The sequence below is a fragment of the Falco rusticolus genome, chromosome 1, assembly GCF_015220075.1.
Source record: "Falco rusticolus isolate bFalRus1 chromosome 1, bFalRus1.pri, whole genome shotgun sequence".
Classification (NCBI taxonomy): domain Eukaryota; kingdom Metazoa; phylum Chordata; class Aves; order Falconiformes; family Falconidae; genus Falco; species Falco rusticolus.
The window spans coordinates 119,321,942-119,340,362 of record NC_051187.1 but is presented as its reverse complement, the minus strand read 5'-3'; the positions used below and the strand labels follow the sequence as shown (position 1 = coordinate 119,340,362).

Here is an 18,421-nt window from a genome sequence, read left to right as displayed (position 1 = left end):
AGAAAAGATGCTGATTAACACACAGTAGCACGTCAGTTATCAGAATATAACTTCATAGGTACTGTCTTGCATTGTAGGGGCTTATGGTGTGTTTTTAATTACGGTGTGGCTCTTAAAACACTCATTTCAAAAGCGCTACACAGGCAGCACTTCTTCATGATGTATATTCATAACTATAATGGCAAAGGAATGAGATGTATTTGTTTGAACCAACAGGACTTTGTCAGGAGCATCTGACATCTTACAGAGGAGTTTTTTTGTTTATTGACTCTTGTTTTGCAGGCACATTATCGAGTATGCTATAAATATAAGCTGCATTTGCACAGTGCATTCAATATTTAGATTAACATTCTAATTAGCGTCCCATAACCAGACTTCAATGTGGACATTTCTGAAGGCACTTTTAAGTACCCAAAACCAAATCATTCTGTACTTGTGAGCCGAACAATGTAACACTTCATGAAGAAAAGGAAAATGCCACCGTCTTCAAGGTGGTCTTTTTACTTTTACACCAAATATGTGAACAGTGATCCTGAATTTGTACGGCACTGAAGACAAAAGATATATGGGTTTTGGTAGGCATCGCTGAGTTGGGGCTCAAAGGAAACAGTTCTTGCCTCCTGTCGTCACAAGCCACTGAAGAAGAGGGATGACCAAAGATGGGAAAATCTCTGAACTTTGCTAATTTTAGCCAGAGGAAGATGCAAAGCTAAAAGAGCTGCTCTAACTTTTGACCAGTCTCTACTCCACTAGCCACAGACATCACAAAAAATGGCGTGATCAAGATTCTTGCCACCAGTTTCACCTTCTACGCTGAATTTCAAACCTATTTGTGAGGAATTTTCAAATCTATTCTCACCTTACCTTCCTTTCCCAAGTGGAAAGCATGCTGAAAGGCAGTCACCTTTGTGAATACGTAGCACACGGACAATGCTCAGAAAGCTGATACCTAACCTTTAGGCGCTCTGCCTATAGCTGAAACTCCAGGCGCTGTAATGGAAGCTAGAGCCTTTGTTCTTGCTGGGGGAGTGGAGGTAAGGTAGGAGAGACTTTAACCTCCGATCTTCATCTTTAAAAGCCTCTGCTGTTTTAACGATGGCATTTAGTTCTCAACAGTAATTTACTCTTAGAAACTTTTAAACATATTCTTTCATAAAGGTTTGACTGAAAACTGCTATATGGCACTTGAAATACATCAGGTTAACAGAAGGTTGCGAGTATACCTGGCTGGTACTTCCCACTGCCTTGTTCCCAACCAACCCCCTTAACCAACCCCAGGTAGGTATCATAAACACAGTTCAACGTCTTTTGACTAGCTGCTGTCAAAATGGGAGTACACAGGCAGATATTTGAACAATGTTAAATAGTTAGAACTACATACAGGTTATACCTGTGTTACCGTGTGAATATTTTTATATAACATTAAGAATTCAAGATGGATTAAAATTGCAGGATCAAGATAGTAGGTTAATACCACTGTTACTGCAATTTATCCTCTGTAACCAAGGTGCTTCAAGATAAAGCCTTTTCAATACAAGAGCCCTAACAAACAGCTGGTTTTTTGGAAGTTCAGGTTTTATAAACTGTTTTATTAGCAAAACAGAAAATGTTATACAATTCCTGTTGTATCTTTTCATACATACCTTTTCAAAATAAACTCTAAAAAACTATTCAAACGCTACTCCTTAGAATGTGTACGCTGTTTATGTTCAAGTTTAACTATGCTAGTAAAAGAGGCTTTGAAAATGAGGAAATTCTTAAATTCTGACAAACCATCTTTATCGTTACATCATCTTAGAAAACTATCCAAATAGATTAACTTTTAAAAATAAAAATTCTTAGTTACTGAAAACAATCTGTCTCCTATACTTGTACTGAGGCGCGGAATTCGCATTCTTAGCAGCACAGGCCATAAACAGAGTTTACATGCTCATATACTGCTGTATATCAAGAAATTATTTTTATAATTAGATCACACCGAGTGTGTGTTTAAAGAAAACAGTTTAACTTTGTAAGCCTAAGGAAACGTGATGGCTATTGAGCTAGACAGTTGATTCATTCTGGTTGTTAACCCTCCCTCAAACACATATTATGAAAGTGTAATACTAAAATTGAGCAGTAACCCCAAATGCTGAATAATCAAATCAATCCCTACTCCATATTGTCTTTGTGAAGTGAGTAGGAAACAAAAGGTGAGCTTTTAGTGGTTTGGCAGACGGGTGATAAATCCACCAGCTGTAGCAAGTACGTTCTGCAAAGCTCTCATATGACAAATACAGCATGTGCCAGCTGTTTTTTCGGTTGAATTATACTATAATATGCTTCAGTTACTCTTAGTAATTATGAATTTTGTATACTGCCAGTACCTGCAGCTGTCTCTCATCCTGTTAATTTTTTTTCTTTAATGAACATCTTAAAATAAGCAGCTATGGCTGCCAAACATTACAGAAGTGCAGCCAAGAATAATGTTGTAGAAATGGAGGAAACTTCTTCATCTCAAGATGCTGTGCAATTCACTCAAGGGACTGTACAGGATGTAGGGAGAAGGAGAAGGCAGTCCTGGCAACACTTCATACACAGGCACCAAAAAAGGTCATTCTTCAGAGGCAGATTCTTTTCAGTTATAGAAAAGGTAAAACTGAGAATTCCAAAAAACACACGTGGCTACCGATGAGTCAGGGACTCTTAATTATGACACAGAAATGTTTCAGAAGCAGAAACTCGAACAAAGACACCCAAACCAGCTGCGATCAGATGACTTAAGCTAAGCAAAGTATTTCAATTTAAAAACAGTATGGCGAGGATTCCCTTTTTGTAAGTACTGACCATTCTAATTTAAACAAATATTAAAAAAAATGAAGCCATTTAGTATATTGGTTCAAATATAATGGCTTTATGTTACAACAAATATTTTTTTTTCCATCCACAAGTTATATCCTACTACTAGACAACAGTGGCAGATAGGTAAGATTATTAATTTACCTATTTGCTCATGCTATGTATTAGTATTTAATTTTATTATTTGCCTCTTACACGTTCACTTCATTCTACTGATTATTCCTGGTCAGAACAGAATCGGTGCCTTGATCTCAGACCCTAGCAGGGATGCAAGTGTTAAAATGCAAGCCTGTTGAAACCAATTCAACTATCATTAAGTGTTAATATGTCTCAAAAACCACATCAGTCCTTTGGTCCTGGGGTGGACTGACCCAACTGGCAGGCAAGCCGCCCACCCAGCTGCTTGCTCACTGCTCTCCACAGAAAAGAGGGGAAGAACCGGAGGGGTACAGGTGTGAAAAAAGCCCATGGGTCAAGAGAAAGACAGTTTAGTAAGTGAAAGGGAAAACAAAAAAATTGACGCAAAAGCAATCACTCATCACCAGCAGACCAATGCTCTGCCAGTTTCCAAACAACAGCTACTTTGGAAGAACTTCTGCCCAGTTTTACTGATGAGCACACCATCATATGGCACGGGACATCCCTTTGGTCAGCTGGGGACAACTGTGCTGCTTGGGTCCCCTCACAGCTTTCCGCCTACTGCCAGCCTACTTGCTGGGGTGGCAGAGTGAAAAAAAAAGGCGGCCTTGACACCGCATCAGCACTGTTCAGCAACAGCTAAAACGCTGCTGTGTTGTCAACACTATTTCGGTCATAGTTCTAAATCACAGCACCACACAGGCTGCTATAAAGAAAATTAACTCCATCCCAGACAAACCCTGTACAGGTCTTTAAGAAGCATTAAATTCACCTTAACTTAAAAGATAAAATTTCCCTAAACTTATCTGGGGGTGAAAATTTTTTGTATGTGCTTATAAACAGAAACAGATTAAGTTTTTACATATATACACATTCTTAGAGAAAGAAACAAACTAAATTCAACAGAAAAGTCTTGGGACAACTCATCTTTAAAGAAATGTTAAGTGCTACACCACTTTTGCACAACCTTTAAAAGTAATCATTCATTTACAAACTATTTTACAATTGCAAATATTTGCTCTCTAAGTTCACTTCAGTAAATGTCACTAGAACTCAAAGTTCATCTAAAATTGATGCAATCAAAAGTCAGAACAGCTTCGTTTCACTGACTGCCAGACTAGATATTTTGCAGGAATAAAGAGAATAAACACTAGTCATGAGTTGTTAGTCACGTTGCCAACAGCAATGTTTTCATTTGGAATGATGACCTATGTTGCAAGAAAGCACTGACCTTCTTGGTTACCTTCAAGACTGACTTTTGGCACAAGTATATTGAAGCAAAACTGGCTCCTTGCCCTCTTGCAAGGCGCAGGTGAGGTCTATTACCAATAAATCCTTCTAAAAGTGTACAGCATCTTAAGGTCCTTAAAAGAAGAAAACTCTTCTCATAAATGAAATCTGTAATGTATTTTTATGAAGAAAGTGGTGGAATTTAATCCACGAGTATTCAATGCATTGTGTACTGTTTCAGAACTATTTTTTAATTCCACGTTCTGTTTTATAGGCAACGATTACAAGTTTGACTTGTACTCAGACCCAAATATCCAAGAAAGCAAAGAATAATTTTCAGTGAAGCCTGAAAGTATCCACTTATTTATCAACATCTTTATCTACAAGTTTTTCCCTGATCTACTAGATTCTCATATTATTTAAAAAATCACCACTCTGCTCTACTGTTACAAGGTTGCAAAATCCACTTTTCCTTCTAAATTTTTTAAAAACTAAAAATCACCTAACGTTCACTGATGCTGCTTCATTTCTTAGAAGTTATTTATTGAATGCTTCCTTGATGCATATGGATTACAACTCACAAACAAAACTCTGCAGACTGAAAAGATGACAAATGAGCAGCACAGAATATGGAAAAGTTAGCAGCTGCTGCTGGGAAGTTCGTAAAGAAGCCAAAATGTTTCAGACACTTTCACATGGAAAATGAAAGTAACGAGGACAGAACTGAAACCCAGCAACAGGTCATGAATTCAAGGCAAAGGAATGGGAAACACCTACACTCACAAATGGGACACTGACTCAAAGCTTTTGAGAGCTAACAGCAAACCTCTGGTGAAATGCAGTATGAAATGCTTTTATGTAAACTACCTCCCCAGTATACATGGGTACGACTTTGTTAGGAAGTTTGTAACTTACTGAAAAACATTCACTTATGAAGCACATTACTATGCCGTAAGAATAATAACTCTTATTAAAAACTGTAATTCTGCTACATCACCAACACAATCTCTGTATTTGCTCGTGTATTTACGTGAATCCGATACATCAAACAGTAATTTCTTGAAGTGCCAAGGAATGTCTCAGACTGTCCTCAAAATATACTAAATAACCATGATAAACTTGGAGAGCTCTTTATTTAAATCCCCAAAAGGTATGTTGATATCTTCATCTAAGTTCATAGCCTCGCTGCCCCGTCAAGACAAGACCAAGCGTCTAAGGAAGACAGAAGCTTTCCTTACAAGCTCACAGCTTAACTAACCCTCCCAAACCCACATAAATTTGAAGAAGTATGCATATAGAAAAGCTGGGTGAACATCAGCCTTTCACTTGGACCTCACTATAAGGCTTGGTGATACCCTGTCCTGCATTGGCCCCAAGAAGAATTTCAAACGGTGCCTTTAATTCAATAGATCCTGCTTACCCACTACCAGTCTGTTATTTAGTGGTCTTGCTGGTATTTCCATGATAAATGCATTTGCTGCAAAACTAATTTGCTTTTTAAATAATCAGCAACTTTATTGTTGTTCTCAACAAAGAAAGAAGTGATTTGCCGTTCTGTACTTGCACTCAAAATACTTACTCAAAATGTTACTGTGATAAGATTAAAATGAATATGATAATTATTCATTTATAACGTAAGTAAAGAGTTAGCATTGAGTAACTACTACTGAGTAACTCAGGAGCCGATTTTCATACCAACTGCATTCTACGCTATATAGCTAGGTATCTGCAATGCATACAACGTGAAAAATAAGCTACTTTTGAATTTTCTAGATAATACTTACAGGTTCTGTTATAGCCACTTGTCACTGTAATATCAGAGCGTCACTGCACAGATTTAATTATGAAATTCCTTATGTCAGTTTAAATTACAACCTCCTAGCAGCGAACACACTTGCTTCTATTGCCAGCTTCCTTGTTAGGCAGAGCAAATGTCTTGATAAAAAAGTTCCGCTTCTAGCTTGTACAGTATGTAAAAGCATCACCTACAAAATCACCTTAAAAATTAACTGACTTTGCTTTTAGACGTGCACCAAAATATCTACTGAAGTCACAGAGAATCATTTGGACTCAGTGTAGACTTACATTTTTTAATACACAATGAATATTTTTTCTATTCTGCTCACTGATACAGGATGTTACATTATTGCAAAGCTTTCCAGATGATGCCACATAGGCAGGCTCTCAGATAAAAGGTCATTTTCACAAATTTACTACCTATTTTTCACGCAAATTCACAAAGCAGACTTCCTCTCATGTCTGTTATATTTTCTATGTCAGCATTTTGCTGCAGACAAATAAGGTCTAAAGCTTTTGGTCTGCTATAATAACACTTAACATCAAAGCTTTAAGAAGGAAGGCAGCTGTTTCACAGACAACTTTAATTGTTCTGGAAGTCCACAACTCTTCCCTTTTAATTGGAAGATGCTGAACTGCATTCAGGATCTAGTTATGAACCTAGATGTGAGAGTTTTTGTAGTTTCATCTACAGAAAATAAACTGCAAGTCTAACAGCTAAAATTTAGCTTAGCATGAAACACTACAAAATATTTTTCTTCTCTAGTTACTGCACTTATGAAAGATGCCAAAAAAGTATTGGTAAGATCCAGCTAATTACATACAGTGAAGCTATACGACTAGAACTGTCAGTGAATAAGCATGGCCCCCAGTGTATTGCAGACGTACTCAACACTGCAATGACTTCTGAAAGAGACATTTTCCCTTTTTAAAGAACTGTTTAGTTATCTTTGCAAAATGCAGTATATTTTAAGGCAAAATAAAGCCAGCCTATATCTGGACAGATAAGGTAAAAACCCCCAAACGGTTCACTTTGGAGAGGTAGAAATGACCGAAGTGATTATGTAGGACTTGTTTTTCTAGAAAAATGGGCGAAAATGTTATCTCTAATTGGATTTAGTATGATTTCGAGCTATCTGAAAAATTTAAACCAATCCAGTTATCACAGGTAACAACCCAATGCTACTACTTATAGCGTTCGGAGCGTTCTAAACACTCAGAGAAGGAGCACTTGAAAAAATGAAAAGCAGCTCAGTGAAGCTGCTAGTAGTACTTCACGTTTTATCAATCATTCTTGTCTTCCAAGCAGGATGGAACTCAGAGCATTCCTCTATTTGGACAAACAATAGCTACAACTAGTCATGATAGACATGATTTCACTTTAAAGAGGAATGAAACTAGTTTCAAAGCGAAGCACTGCTACATACCAGGCTGCTATTTGCGAAGTTCACTGGAGGTCAAATCCACATACTGCTCTATGGATGGAAAACCAAGTTAGAGTAGCGGTAGGGTAGGTTTGTTGTAGGCAACATTTTCAGGAAGTTATTTTCCTTGCTCGTGTTTAGAAACTTGGGTTCTAGTTCCATGCGTGCTATTAGCATTCTGACAACTAAGAAATGTCAAGCTATGCTTAAAAAACTGTAACTCCAAAACTTGCATAGAATATGGGAAATATTTACAGTTTGAGCTGAGAATATGTAAGCCATTATAATAATAAAACAAGAAAAATCCAAAGATTACTCCAAAGGAAATAAAAGCTAGAATTCACAGGTTTCCAATTTTAATAGGGTAAAGCCTTTGCTTCCTTGTTAACATGATAGTAAGCAACTTCTAAAATCAATCTAAGCAAAGAACTATACATGAGTGCATCCTCATGCTTTAAGTGACCAACCTGAAGGGTCATTTCAAATTTCTTAAATTAACTGAGCTGCATACCCTGAATTTTTCTTCTAAAAACCACTGAATGCACTTCCTAAAATATGCGCTGTTATATTCTTACCTCACCATTTTAAAGAGATGATGCTTATGAAATCAGGCTTCCTAGTTTAGAAGTTACTGTGTACCAATCTGTACCTTCTCTACCCACTCGTTTCCAAGAATGTCACTGTCTTCTTTAAACCTGTTGATGTCTGTGTGTATACAGACTCACGGGCACCACAGGTAGGACTGGTATGTAATCTATACCTGTGTCTGTAGCGTGAGATGCCCTTTCACAACTGAAAAGATTCTTATATTCTGTGCCGAGAATACAAGTATCCACTAGTTACCTGGACACCTGTATGAATTAAGAGAAAAGTAAAGTTTATATCATATTTTTGCTTAGGGGAATCACACAACTCATTTGAATCCTCATTTATGACAGTAGCTGCTCAGAACAGAACATTAGATGTGCATCCCAGCAGGTTTATTTCTAGCTTATTTTACAAGTCTGGAGACTCACTGCACAACTGATTTTATGGTGACTGTTCTGAATAGCTATAACCTTTTCATTTTCATTATCCAGAATTTTCATAATCCAAAGATAAAGTTCTCTAAATTGAGCATGGTGTATCTTGGAAGAAAAAAATTAAAAATAATAGAATCCATTTATTTTCTGTCATTACAAAATTCACACATGTTAACAAGAGGTGAAATTTTTACTTCAGTGCTAACTTCACGAACAGCATCAAAAGTTCTCTTTGGAGCATTCCTTCTTGTTTTGCTGGAAGCACATCATCTAGTCTGGATGGTTTGCTCTCCATGCTTTTCCACCACGGGTCTACTGCCATACACCAAAAAGCAACTAAAACTGTAACGGCTTCCAGAAGAGGAACAAAACTGGACTTACTTTAGCTTACTGATCCTGGCTTCTGTAGTTTCAGTAAGATTTTTTGTTTCTTCTTTCCACCGATTTGTTGCTTTTTGCTGAGCTACTAACAGACGTCTGAGTTCAGCAGTAGACTTTTGACTCGTGTCTTCCATTTCCTTAAGTCGAGCTTCATATCCACGTTCTTTCACAGCATGCTCATGCTCCATTGTGCTTATCTAGAAAACATACACATTTGGTACAATCAGGTCTCTCACTTTTTAGTTCTTTTTTTAACTCAACACGAGATAAATTTATAAACATTTGCTGAAAGCATGTTACATACAATAATTAAACTTGTAATTATATGCTCAAAGAGATACATGTTCCCAAAGCCAATTTAAGCAAATAGTACAACTGACAATAAAGGATAATGAGCTGTGTATGCTTTTTTTTGTAAATAATCTTTATCCTTCTCCCTTGTGTTTTCTCCACAGAAACACATTCTTTCTTTTTCATCTGGTTAAAATGTGTTAGGAGTTTCTTAACTGCACCTAAACCCTTTCGTACATCAGAGGAAAATGAAAGCAAGCAATAAATCTTATCTGTGACTATAATGGAAGCCTGTCTGATTAAAAATGAGAAAGACAAAGATCTGGTATATGCTTTATAACTGCTGCCTATCTGTTACAAGACTCTGATCCTTTGTTTGTAAACTACATTTGACCAAAGGGTTCTGGAGTTGGAACAAGATTTCCTGTTTAATTTGACTGCTTCCTTTATCTTGTGGTGCAAAGTGGAAACCTTATTTGAGATGGTCCCCGTTCATAACTTGTTAAACTGCTCACTGAAGTCCTCTGCATTGCTGCAGATTCTTAGATCCCTTTTCAACATCTTTACACTTCTGGAGTCAAAAGCAGAGGGGAAAGTACCAGCTTTGTATGTTAGAAAACACATGAAGGATCAAAGCTGCTACTCCTTCCAGAAGCCAAAGGTACCATGAGTCTGCTGAGGTTACTATTAATTCATTATCTCACTTGCAGTCTGTTCAGGTGCATTTAATGGAACACGTCCAGAAGAGAACCACCATCTTTCAGCTACTTAACTTGTTTCCAACTATTCATATAGGAAAATGTTCATTATCCAGTAAACACAGAACCAACGTTTGGCAACCACACTTAAATTACTTATTAGTTACACACTGCTCTCACAACGTGGTGGATGTAAAAATAGAGGAACATGCTGAACTGAAGGTCATACAAAAACACATCCTAACACATCACAGACAGTAGATAAATGAAGATCTGGAACTGGAATAAGTGAAATCACTCGAAGGAAAATATGTTATTAGCTACTCTATTCATCTTATAAAACCCAAAGAACATTTAGGATCTCATCCAGCAAAATTTAATACAATTAATTTATTTATGTATGAAAATACAATTTAATTAGCAGAGGTTGAGTTAGCCAATAGATTTTCTGAGGACACAATGCTACAATAAAATTACTTCTAAGCAGAAAAGAGGAAGCATCATTGAAACTTCCATCCTTCATTTAAAATGTCAATGCTTTTCTCTTAGAATGGCCGCCTTATTAATTAACAAATATTTTACGTCAAAATAAAAGTAACATAGAAATCATACCTTTATTTTAGCTTTCTGTTGAGCCTCTATAGCCACTTTTCTCAAGCCCTCCAATTCTTTTTGCAATTGTTCATTCTCTTGCTGAAGTTTTAGACTTTGTTCACTGACAAATGCACTCTTTTCTCTTTCTGAATCCAGAATGCTTTGCAATTTACAGACAACTTCCTGGCAACGAGATTTCTCTTCCTCAGAGCTGAAAGAGATGAAAAGTATTGTTGGTACTCAAGAGCTGAACAACTACCATACTAGATAAAAAGGTAATATATTGGGACAGATCTTTAGTCTGACCCAGTACAGCTGTTCCCCTGTTTCTTCCTGAAAGTTTTTAGCAGCTCAGCATGTTTAACGGGCTTGACAGCTAGAACTATGCACAAATCAGCAAGGAATTTCATCAAGATGACAGAATTCATAAACCCAATCTAATAGTGTAGCAATCTCAGTAAAATGACAATGTGAAACAGAAGATTTTCATTTTTATAACACTTACAGTTTCCCAACTGCGGATTGCTCTGGCAAAGTGTCAGGATTTACTACCGTCAGAGTATAAAAACGACTGAAGCTTCTTCTAGAGAATCCTACACTTGTCATGCTGAAAACAACAACCTGCTCTAAAAATGTGTACCATATTGTACTTGTTACCATTGCATTACTGAAACTGCAGTAATGTCTATTAGCTCTGAACACAGACCTGAAATTCAGTATGCTATATAAACATTGCATTCTGCACGTACCAGGAGATACAGACTGTAGACCAATTTATAAATCAATACATTTCTGCTTGAATATTTCATAAAGTAACTTTTCCTACAAACAGTATTTAAAAATGCATTAAGATTCCAAATAATATACTCCTATTTTCATTTTTTGGCCAAACTTCTCATCTCGTAAAGAAGACCTTTCATTCTATAGCACGTTATCCCTTTTAATTCTTTCATAGTGATTCATAGTTGCCCTTGCTTCAGAGTTATGGTATCTTAATACTATTCCTGCTACTGGTTAAAAAGGTGTAACAAAATCCTAACGTATAATAATCAATTTATAGTCAGAAATAATTTCTATTGTTTCCCACCATAATTCCTGTAACATCCATTACTTACTTCATTTCTAGTTGTTTCAGTTTATTTTGTGTTGTCTGTAGACTTAGCTGAAGGTCACCTTTTGTAGTTTCTGCAAGTAAATATTTCTGATGCAATTGCTCTAGTTTTCTATTGTCAAATTCATGTCCTCTGTCTTCCCTGTAAATCTGAAGAACAAACTCACATGTAAGATCATCTTTGCACTGGTGACTGGCAGTGTAGTACTGACAAGGAGGCTACTTCTCATCGCATCCTGTTTTCCAGTGATTTGAAACAAAACTAAATTTCTAGAATGTCTATCATTGTTACTGCTACTTGGAAAAAAAGTTTTCAAAGATCTGGCTTTCACTTTGTTTTCTGTCTACTGAAGTTAAGTTTAACTGGAATATGTACCAACATTCTTTCAGATGATGTCAAACACCTCTCCTTTTTACATCTTCCAAAGAACCCTCTTTATCAGTTTCGTATAATTTCAAAACACTTTCAGGATTAACCCCCCCCTTAAAATAATTACACGAAAATCTACAATTAAGAAAATCTACTGAAAAAATAAAACCAGAAAATTAAGGGGCAAAAGCCCCATGAGAAATGGAAAAAATCAGTATGTCTTTTCTTTCTAAAAAGAGATCTTAGATGTGATGTAAAAATACATGCAATTGCCTTACCTTTTCAAGTTCTTCTTCCACTGCTCTCTTTTCTCTAATGGCTCGTTCAATTTGACCCTGTTTTTCTCCACATTCCTATTTTAAAAAGTAATTTTAAAATAAATCTAATAAAAGTTGACTCAAAATAAAAATTCAGAAAGTGCCAAAGCCAAAACACAGCCATCGTAAATGTAATTCTTGCTGCTGGTATGTATGCATTTGATTATATTTACCTGCTCATTATTTTCTCTATGGGATCAGTCTCATTCACTACACAGACTAAGACACATAAAATGAAATTTAAAAAGGTTTTAAATAAATGTATTTATTTAAATAATTTCTTTTTAGATTTAAATTTGAAAAGTTTTAAATACATTTAATCCATAAATAGGTGCATATGCACACAGCTCTTTTGGTCTCCCCATAATCTGCTACAAGTTTCTGGTTCATTCAAGAATATAAGGATTATGATGCACAGGAAGAATATAAGGATTATGATGCACAGGCTTTCTCCTAGCATACTTTATCAACTTTCATATATTCCAGCTCTACATACCCTACTATAGCCATGCAATACTCAGCTTTCCATGCTTTACTTATCCCTGAAAGAAACAGGGATACTTAAGAAATGCCAAAACATGGGAAATACTTTCTAGAGCATAGTCAAGATGCTTGTGGACTATAAGAATACATGTAACTCTTGGAACAAACTTATACAAAGAAATGGGTAGATTGGCAGAACTGTATTATTTCATGCAGAGCCAGGCAAGTTGTCAGAATATATGATTGTGTACACGCAAGAAAAATACGTACATTAAAAATGAATACTCAAAGCAAATATCCTTTACATCTAAATATGAATCTCTGCACTGACTTAAGACACTGCACGTAGTCGCTTTTGTCAAGTAACATGAAAGACATTATGTTGCACTGATGTCTGGAGGCATGCAAGATGTGAAATGCATGTAAGTAAAGTACAGTCCTACACAATTACCCATTAACCATATTTTAGCTGACTGACTTTTACTGGAATTTAGTATTTTACTTGATCAAAAACCCTAGAAGTCTCAAATGTTTTTCTATCAAAAATACTTTCATCGGTCAACACCATACCATCTGAAGAGCTGAAAGTTCTTCTGTTAGTCGAGAAATCTGCACATTATATTGCTTCTTTGCAGAGTCTACCTGCAATCAAAAAAACCCAACCAAATAACAAATTAATCCCATGACCTATTTTTCCGTCTTCTTTATATATATAGTGTATATGTGGTGCATACATACAAATACAAAAGTAACTGGGACTGCAATAACTAACAAATCTTACGTTATAAATGTTTGAAAGATGTTTATTATCAATCCACACTAAATGAGGTGGTTTCAAAAAAAACAGAAGAAAGGAAGACATCACAAGGAAGCCTTACAAAAAGAACAATAAGACTATCAGGAAAGCTGCTGTCCACTAGGTGCAAGATATCTGCAATTTGTGTAACAGGTATTTTTAGATCATGTAACAAAAGAAGTATTGGAGAATACCTGGAGAAACATGACAACTCTTTGTTTAGAAATTTACTTTTTATGCTTTTGATAGATCCACTTTTACTGAGATAATCTCAAAGTAAGAAATAAGGCATTTCTAAACTTCTAAGTTCTGATTAGAATTTAGATTGTCACAACTAGAGCAGTTACCCTAGCTGGTCTTTAGCTCTTGCACCTTCTCCAAACCATTTATGATGTTAAATATCACAGTTTTAAGTAATCCACACAATTTCTGTGATTCTTTCAGGCAACCACCAAAGAGAAGCCACAAACCATCTTTACCCTCACTTTAAAGGCTATGAAAACATAGGCAGTATGTTCCTGAAACCTCTTGAAAAGAAAGGATTGGAAAGAAAAAGAATCCCTTCATCCCCATATAGTACATATGCAGATTGTGTCACAGTAAAGAAAGTGAAAGAAGGCAAAATCGATTACACCACTGAAAACTTAGAAATGAGCTAATTGCTTTACACTGTTGTCCACTTGCAACAAAAGACACTGCCAACACATGCCTGTAACACATCTTTATTTCCTCTGGAGTTTGCCTTAAAATAAAAGCCTCTCTGACACTCAGAACCTCCAGGCAGGTTAGCCTGCGTGTTAACTGCAGATGGGACATAACATGGAGAAAAGTAATTTTGTGACTAGACTTTTATCAGAAAAGCTTCAATGTTTCAGCTGCTCATAACAACTGAAAAAAAATCACGAAGAGACTACAACATTTTCTTTAGTCATTTCTCTACTACATTCTGGTGTGTGATACTGAGCCTTTTGATTGTTAGTTGCACTTGGTGGAAGAGTTTTACTTGCCTAAATAGGGAAATATTCCTAAAGTACTGAGATGCCAAAAACCTGATAGTGTAACTTTCAATAGGTCCTCTCATCTGCACGTATGTAAGTCTCCATCAGCAACGTCCGAGATGAGGCTACGCATCATCAACCTTGATATCAATACAACACTCAGTCTGTTGACATGCTACTGAACGGAATCCCTGAAACTGAAGTGCCATTCTTTACAGTTTCCCAGTGCAGCCTTCGCTACACCAGTGTCTGCACAGATATCACCCTTTTGGCTCCTGAATGATTTAAGAATACCATTTAGTTCAGAAGAATATATGTCTAGATAACAAAGCTGACAAGTACAGTACTGTCAGCATGCTGCCTTGCTACCTATACGATCAAACCGCTTGCAAGAAAACTGATCATGATGACCATGCACCATCATAGCTTTTCATGCTGGGGAAAAGCAAAAAATATCTTCCCATTCTTTCTAAATATCATAACTTACTGCCTTTCTAATTCTTGCAGCAGTATCTTCCGCAAGCCGAGACATTTCATCTTGCATTTTTTTTATTTCCTCCTCCTTTTGTTTCTCCCCAAAGAGTGCCTAGAAAAAAATAACAACTTGAAATACTACTGAGAATATTTCAGTGGTGACAAAGTATCTAGCACTGAGAGAAAAAACCACACATAGTCAGTGTTCAAAAAACCTTTTCTCCTTTTTACTTTACTACTCAGAGTAGCTGACACTGAGACCCAATGAGAAAACAAGAACAGCAAGAACATTTTACACTAAATGAGCATTCTTGCAAATCAGAGCCGCACAAAAAGTTAGTGACAGTAGATGCCTTCTTCTATTTTCAGATTTTGGCTGGGCATGGAATTATAGAGAAGAAAGCACAGGGACTCAGACCAAAAGGCAAGGCTACTCTCCAACGCTCTCATCTGGGGCCAGGATTTATAATAAAAAAGTACCAACAATGACGCGTGGAAAGTTATGTTAGAGAACTGGATACCTGTATATGTACACACATGTCCTACACATAGCTAAGCATTTTTATGGTTGATATACTAAATCACTCATCTCCCAGAAAATTAAAGGAAGATGTGTGCAGTCCCTTTCATGGTGGAACAATGAAACAAATAACCCTTTAGCACAGAAAGATGGAAAGAATTACAGAGAAAGGTGTAGCAAGGAACCCTTCACATGGAGGATGCAAGAAAGATGCTGATGTTAAAGTATAATAGGAGATACTGGTCCGAAAAACGTAGAGAATATAGAATCCTTGATGAGTGAGATGAAAAATCCTAGGTGGCACACAGAGAATATGTAGATCCATATAGGGAGAAAGACATAAAAATATCCCTAACAGATGACATAAATTCAGCCTATAGAAGGTTACTCACTTCAGGCAGTAACACGCCACTTCATCAGTCATACTCTCTTTTACTGCTCCCATTCAATTTAACTTCATATCTTGTATCTCAAACTACTCTTCTAAAATTCTTCTGGTCATCTTTTCGCAAGCTTAGCTTTGTGTGCTTTATAATGTTAACCTAACAGAAGCAGCATTTTTATGGCAGCCTGTTACTCCCATCCCTCAATCTCTTGCAGAGCAGGGAGAAACCTCTGTGATGACAGTTTAAGACGTGAAGAGTAAACCGATACGTATATTATGCTGCCTTTTTTTATCCTGTTCATTAATAGACTTCCCAGTTTGAAAAACTGGTGATATTTTAGCCAGATCAGCAAATTAACAAGTGCGTGCAAATTCCAGCTTATTCTTGCTACAGCATTAATCTAAACTGTTACTTATAACAAGCCACTTATTTATCTGTAACTGTTCAATTACTGTCTTAGAGACAGAATTTACATCACAATAATTTTTACTGGGCCACTTCTGTCAACTTCACATGACTTCAGAGCATCAAATGATCTGCTGAACTACGTTTGGGTGAAGAATGGTGTTCTAACACTGCTCTGATATACTTAGCAGACTGGAAACGTGATTTATATCCCTTACTGGTAATTTTCAAATGAAAGAGTGTTTTCTGTTTTTTAAACTCTCGAAAAAGTTATTTTATTTGTACCTTTCATTCTTCATATTTTCCCTACTACCAGGCTGTAGTGGAATGCCATTAAGGATCAAAATATCTTACTAAGGAAAAGGAACTGACAAGTCCAAAAGTGGTCATCAAGAGCTGGAGGATGTAAAACTTGCTTTTTCACCCCTTTCTGAAACACAGCCTAACAGGTAAAGGGAATTGTAGAAGATCAGTTTATAAAGCAAGTAAGATACAGAAAGGTACGAGGAAATTATGAGAAGGAAAAGATGCCACCAAAGGGTCTCCTAAATAACTATAAAATATATGGGAGGAAAGACTGTAACAAGATGATAATCCTTTGTAAAACAGAAGAATCACAGAAGTTTAACTGCAGTAATGACCAGAACCCTGAGCTCTGTTAATATTCTAAACATTCTAGTCATCGTATTGAGCACCACTGAGGACTGTGTGAAGGTATTCTTGTGAATGTGTACACACCATCTCCTAAACTGTTTTTTGCCTGGTAACACTAAATTCAGCACCCAGCACAGCACATTTGCATTTCTTCTGCCATTTTATAATACACTAATAAACACCTTTGCAATTTTTGCCTGCCTGCAGACTTCAGCCACTCATTACTCAGTCACTTTTCCAGATTACATCTGAATAATTAAGATCTGAATACAGAACTCACTCTCTTGCTGACCTATGTCCATCATATTAAAAAAAAGTCCCTTTAGTTTTAGCTCTTCTCTCCTAACCATTAATAAGTTATAAATTCATAACAGGACCTCCCTTTTTATTCCAACAGCCCAATTTGTTTATAAGTATTTGGTAAGAAACTCTGCCAAAAATATTTGAAAATTCAAGTTCGGGTACAGAATTATCACTTAGATCACCTTTATCCAGGCATTCAACATATTCTTTGAATTCATACTGTACGACAAGTCTAAGTAATGTATGGTCATATCAGTTTCCTAATTGATGCATTACTAATTTTAGTACAACAGACATGAAAGAAGCTTGGTTGTGTATGCATATATGCCTGTCAGAACACAAAATCAGGCCACAATTGTAAGTGATGGAAGTATTCTAGTAGCTAAGAAATATCTTCATCCACTGCCTTACCTGACTTTTTTGTAGGTTAGCTTCTTCTAAGAGCTGTATGCAGTCCTGGACTTTTGCGACAGCATCATACTTCTCCCTTTCTAGATTAGTGTACTTTGTCTGAAGCTCTCCGATTTGTTTCTCCAGGGCTGTTCTTTCTGTTCTCAGCTCTTCGGCGTCTTGGACAGTAACACGTAATCTACAAGACAGTAATCATTTTACTCATTTAACAATAAAATGCTTAATTAAGACACCACTTCTTTCAAACTAAACTGATAGGAAGTATCTATTTGGAAGTTGCCAAAACTGCATCCCTGGCTTTGCTTGTTTTTGGACAGTCTTTAATATTCAGCGCCCTAGAAAGAAACAGAATTAAAGGAGTTAACTCATACATAATCTCAAAAGATCCTTGGAAGAATGTTGCTATCCTGGGATATATCACTGAAAATGCTCTATATTAAAACAGAATAGAACAGCCCCAGAAGGAATAAAGTTTTCCTCTGTGGAGGAAATGGAATAATTGGATGTGGGCAATGAAATTGCAGCTATACCATTAGAACAAGAAAACCACTGGTAATTTTGCAGCACCTCAGAAATTCTTGTTGTTTAATTATGATTGTCCATATTGGTAGGCATGAGAAAGGGCAAGAGAGCCTCAGGGGTATCCTTAAAAAAAAAATCTCAGGAAGTTCCACAAGTGATGCTGGTTCAATGAAGTGCATGGTTCTAAATATCCACAGTGAGCACTTTGGCAACGCTTGGGCTGCCTTTTCAAGCAGCAATGCTTTTTTACTTTCTGAC

General features: G+C 36.5%; 1 protein-coding gene and 1 long non-coding RNA gene across 6 annotated transcripts in view; one reads left to right on the top strand and one right to left on the bottom strand.

The window, feature by feature from the left end:
* SCLT1 (sodium channel and clathrin linker 1) overlaps nucleotides 1–18,421 on the bottom strand; it is a 43,486-nt gene that overhangs the window by 4,662 nt on the left and 20,403 nt on the right. For 4 of the 5 annotated variants that reach the window (XM_037397892.1, XM_037397883.1, XM_037397899.1 and 1 more), the window contains 7 exons: nucleotides 17,642–17,819; nucleotides 14,976–15,074; nucleotides 13,265–13,336; nucleotides 12,173–12,247; nucleotides 11,529–11,674; nucleotides 10,432–10,624; nucleotides 8,831–9,027 (listed from right to left, as the gene is read on the bottom strand). In XM_037397892.1, the coding sequence (XP_037253789.1) occupies nucleotides 8,831–9,027; nucleotides 10,432–10,624; nucleotides 11,529–11,674; nucleotides 12,173–12,247; nucleotides 13,265–13,336; nucleotides 14,976–15,074; nucleotides 17,642–17,819 (960 nt within the window). Of the gene's footprint in view, nucleotides 1–7,430; nucleotides 7,479–8,830; nucleotides 9,028–10,431; nucleotides 10,625–11,528; nucleotides 11,675–12,172; nucleotides 12,248–13,264; nucleotides 13,337–14,975; nucleotides 15,075–17,641; nucleotides 17,820–18,421 lie in introns of all 5 variants that reach the window. The other variant, XM_037397917.1, reaches the window with a different exon arrangement.
* Nucleotides 9,036–14,389, top strand: LOC119152532. Its single transcript, XR_005105801.1, has 3 exons — nucleotides 9,036–9,782; nucleotides 10,570–10,688; nucleotides 13,935–14,389. It is a non-coding gene; the product is annotated as an uncharacterized LOC119152532 (long non-coding RNA).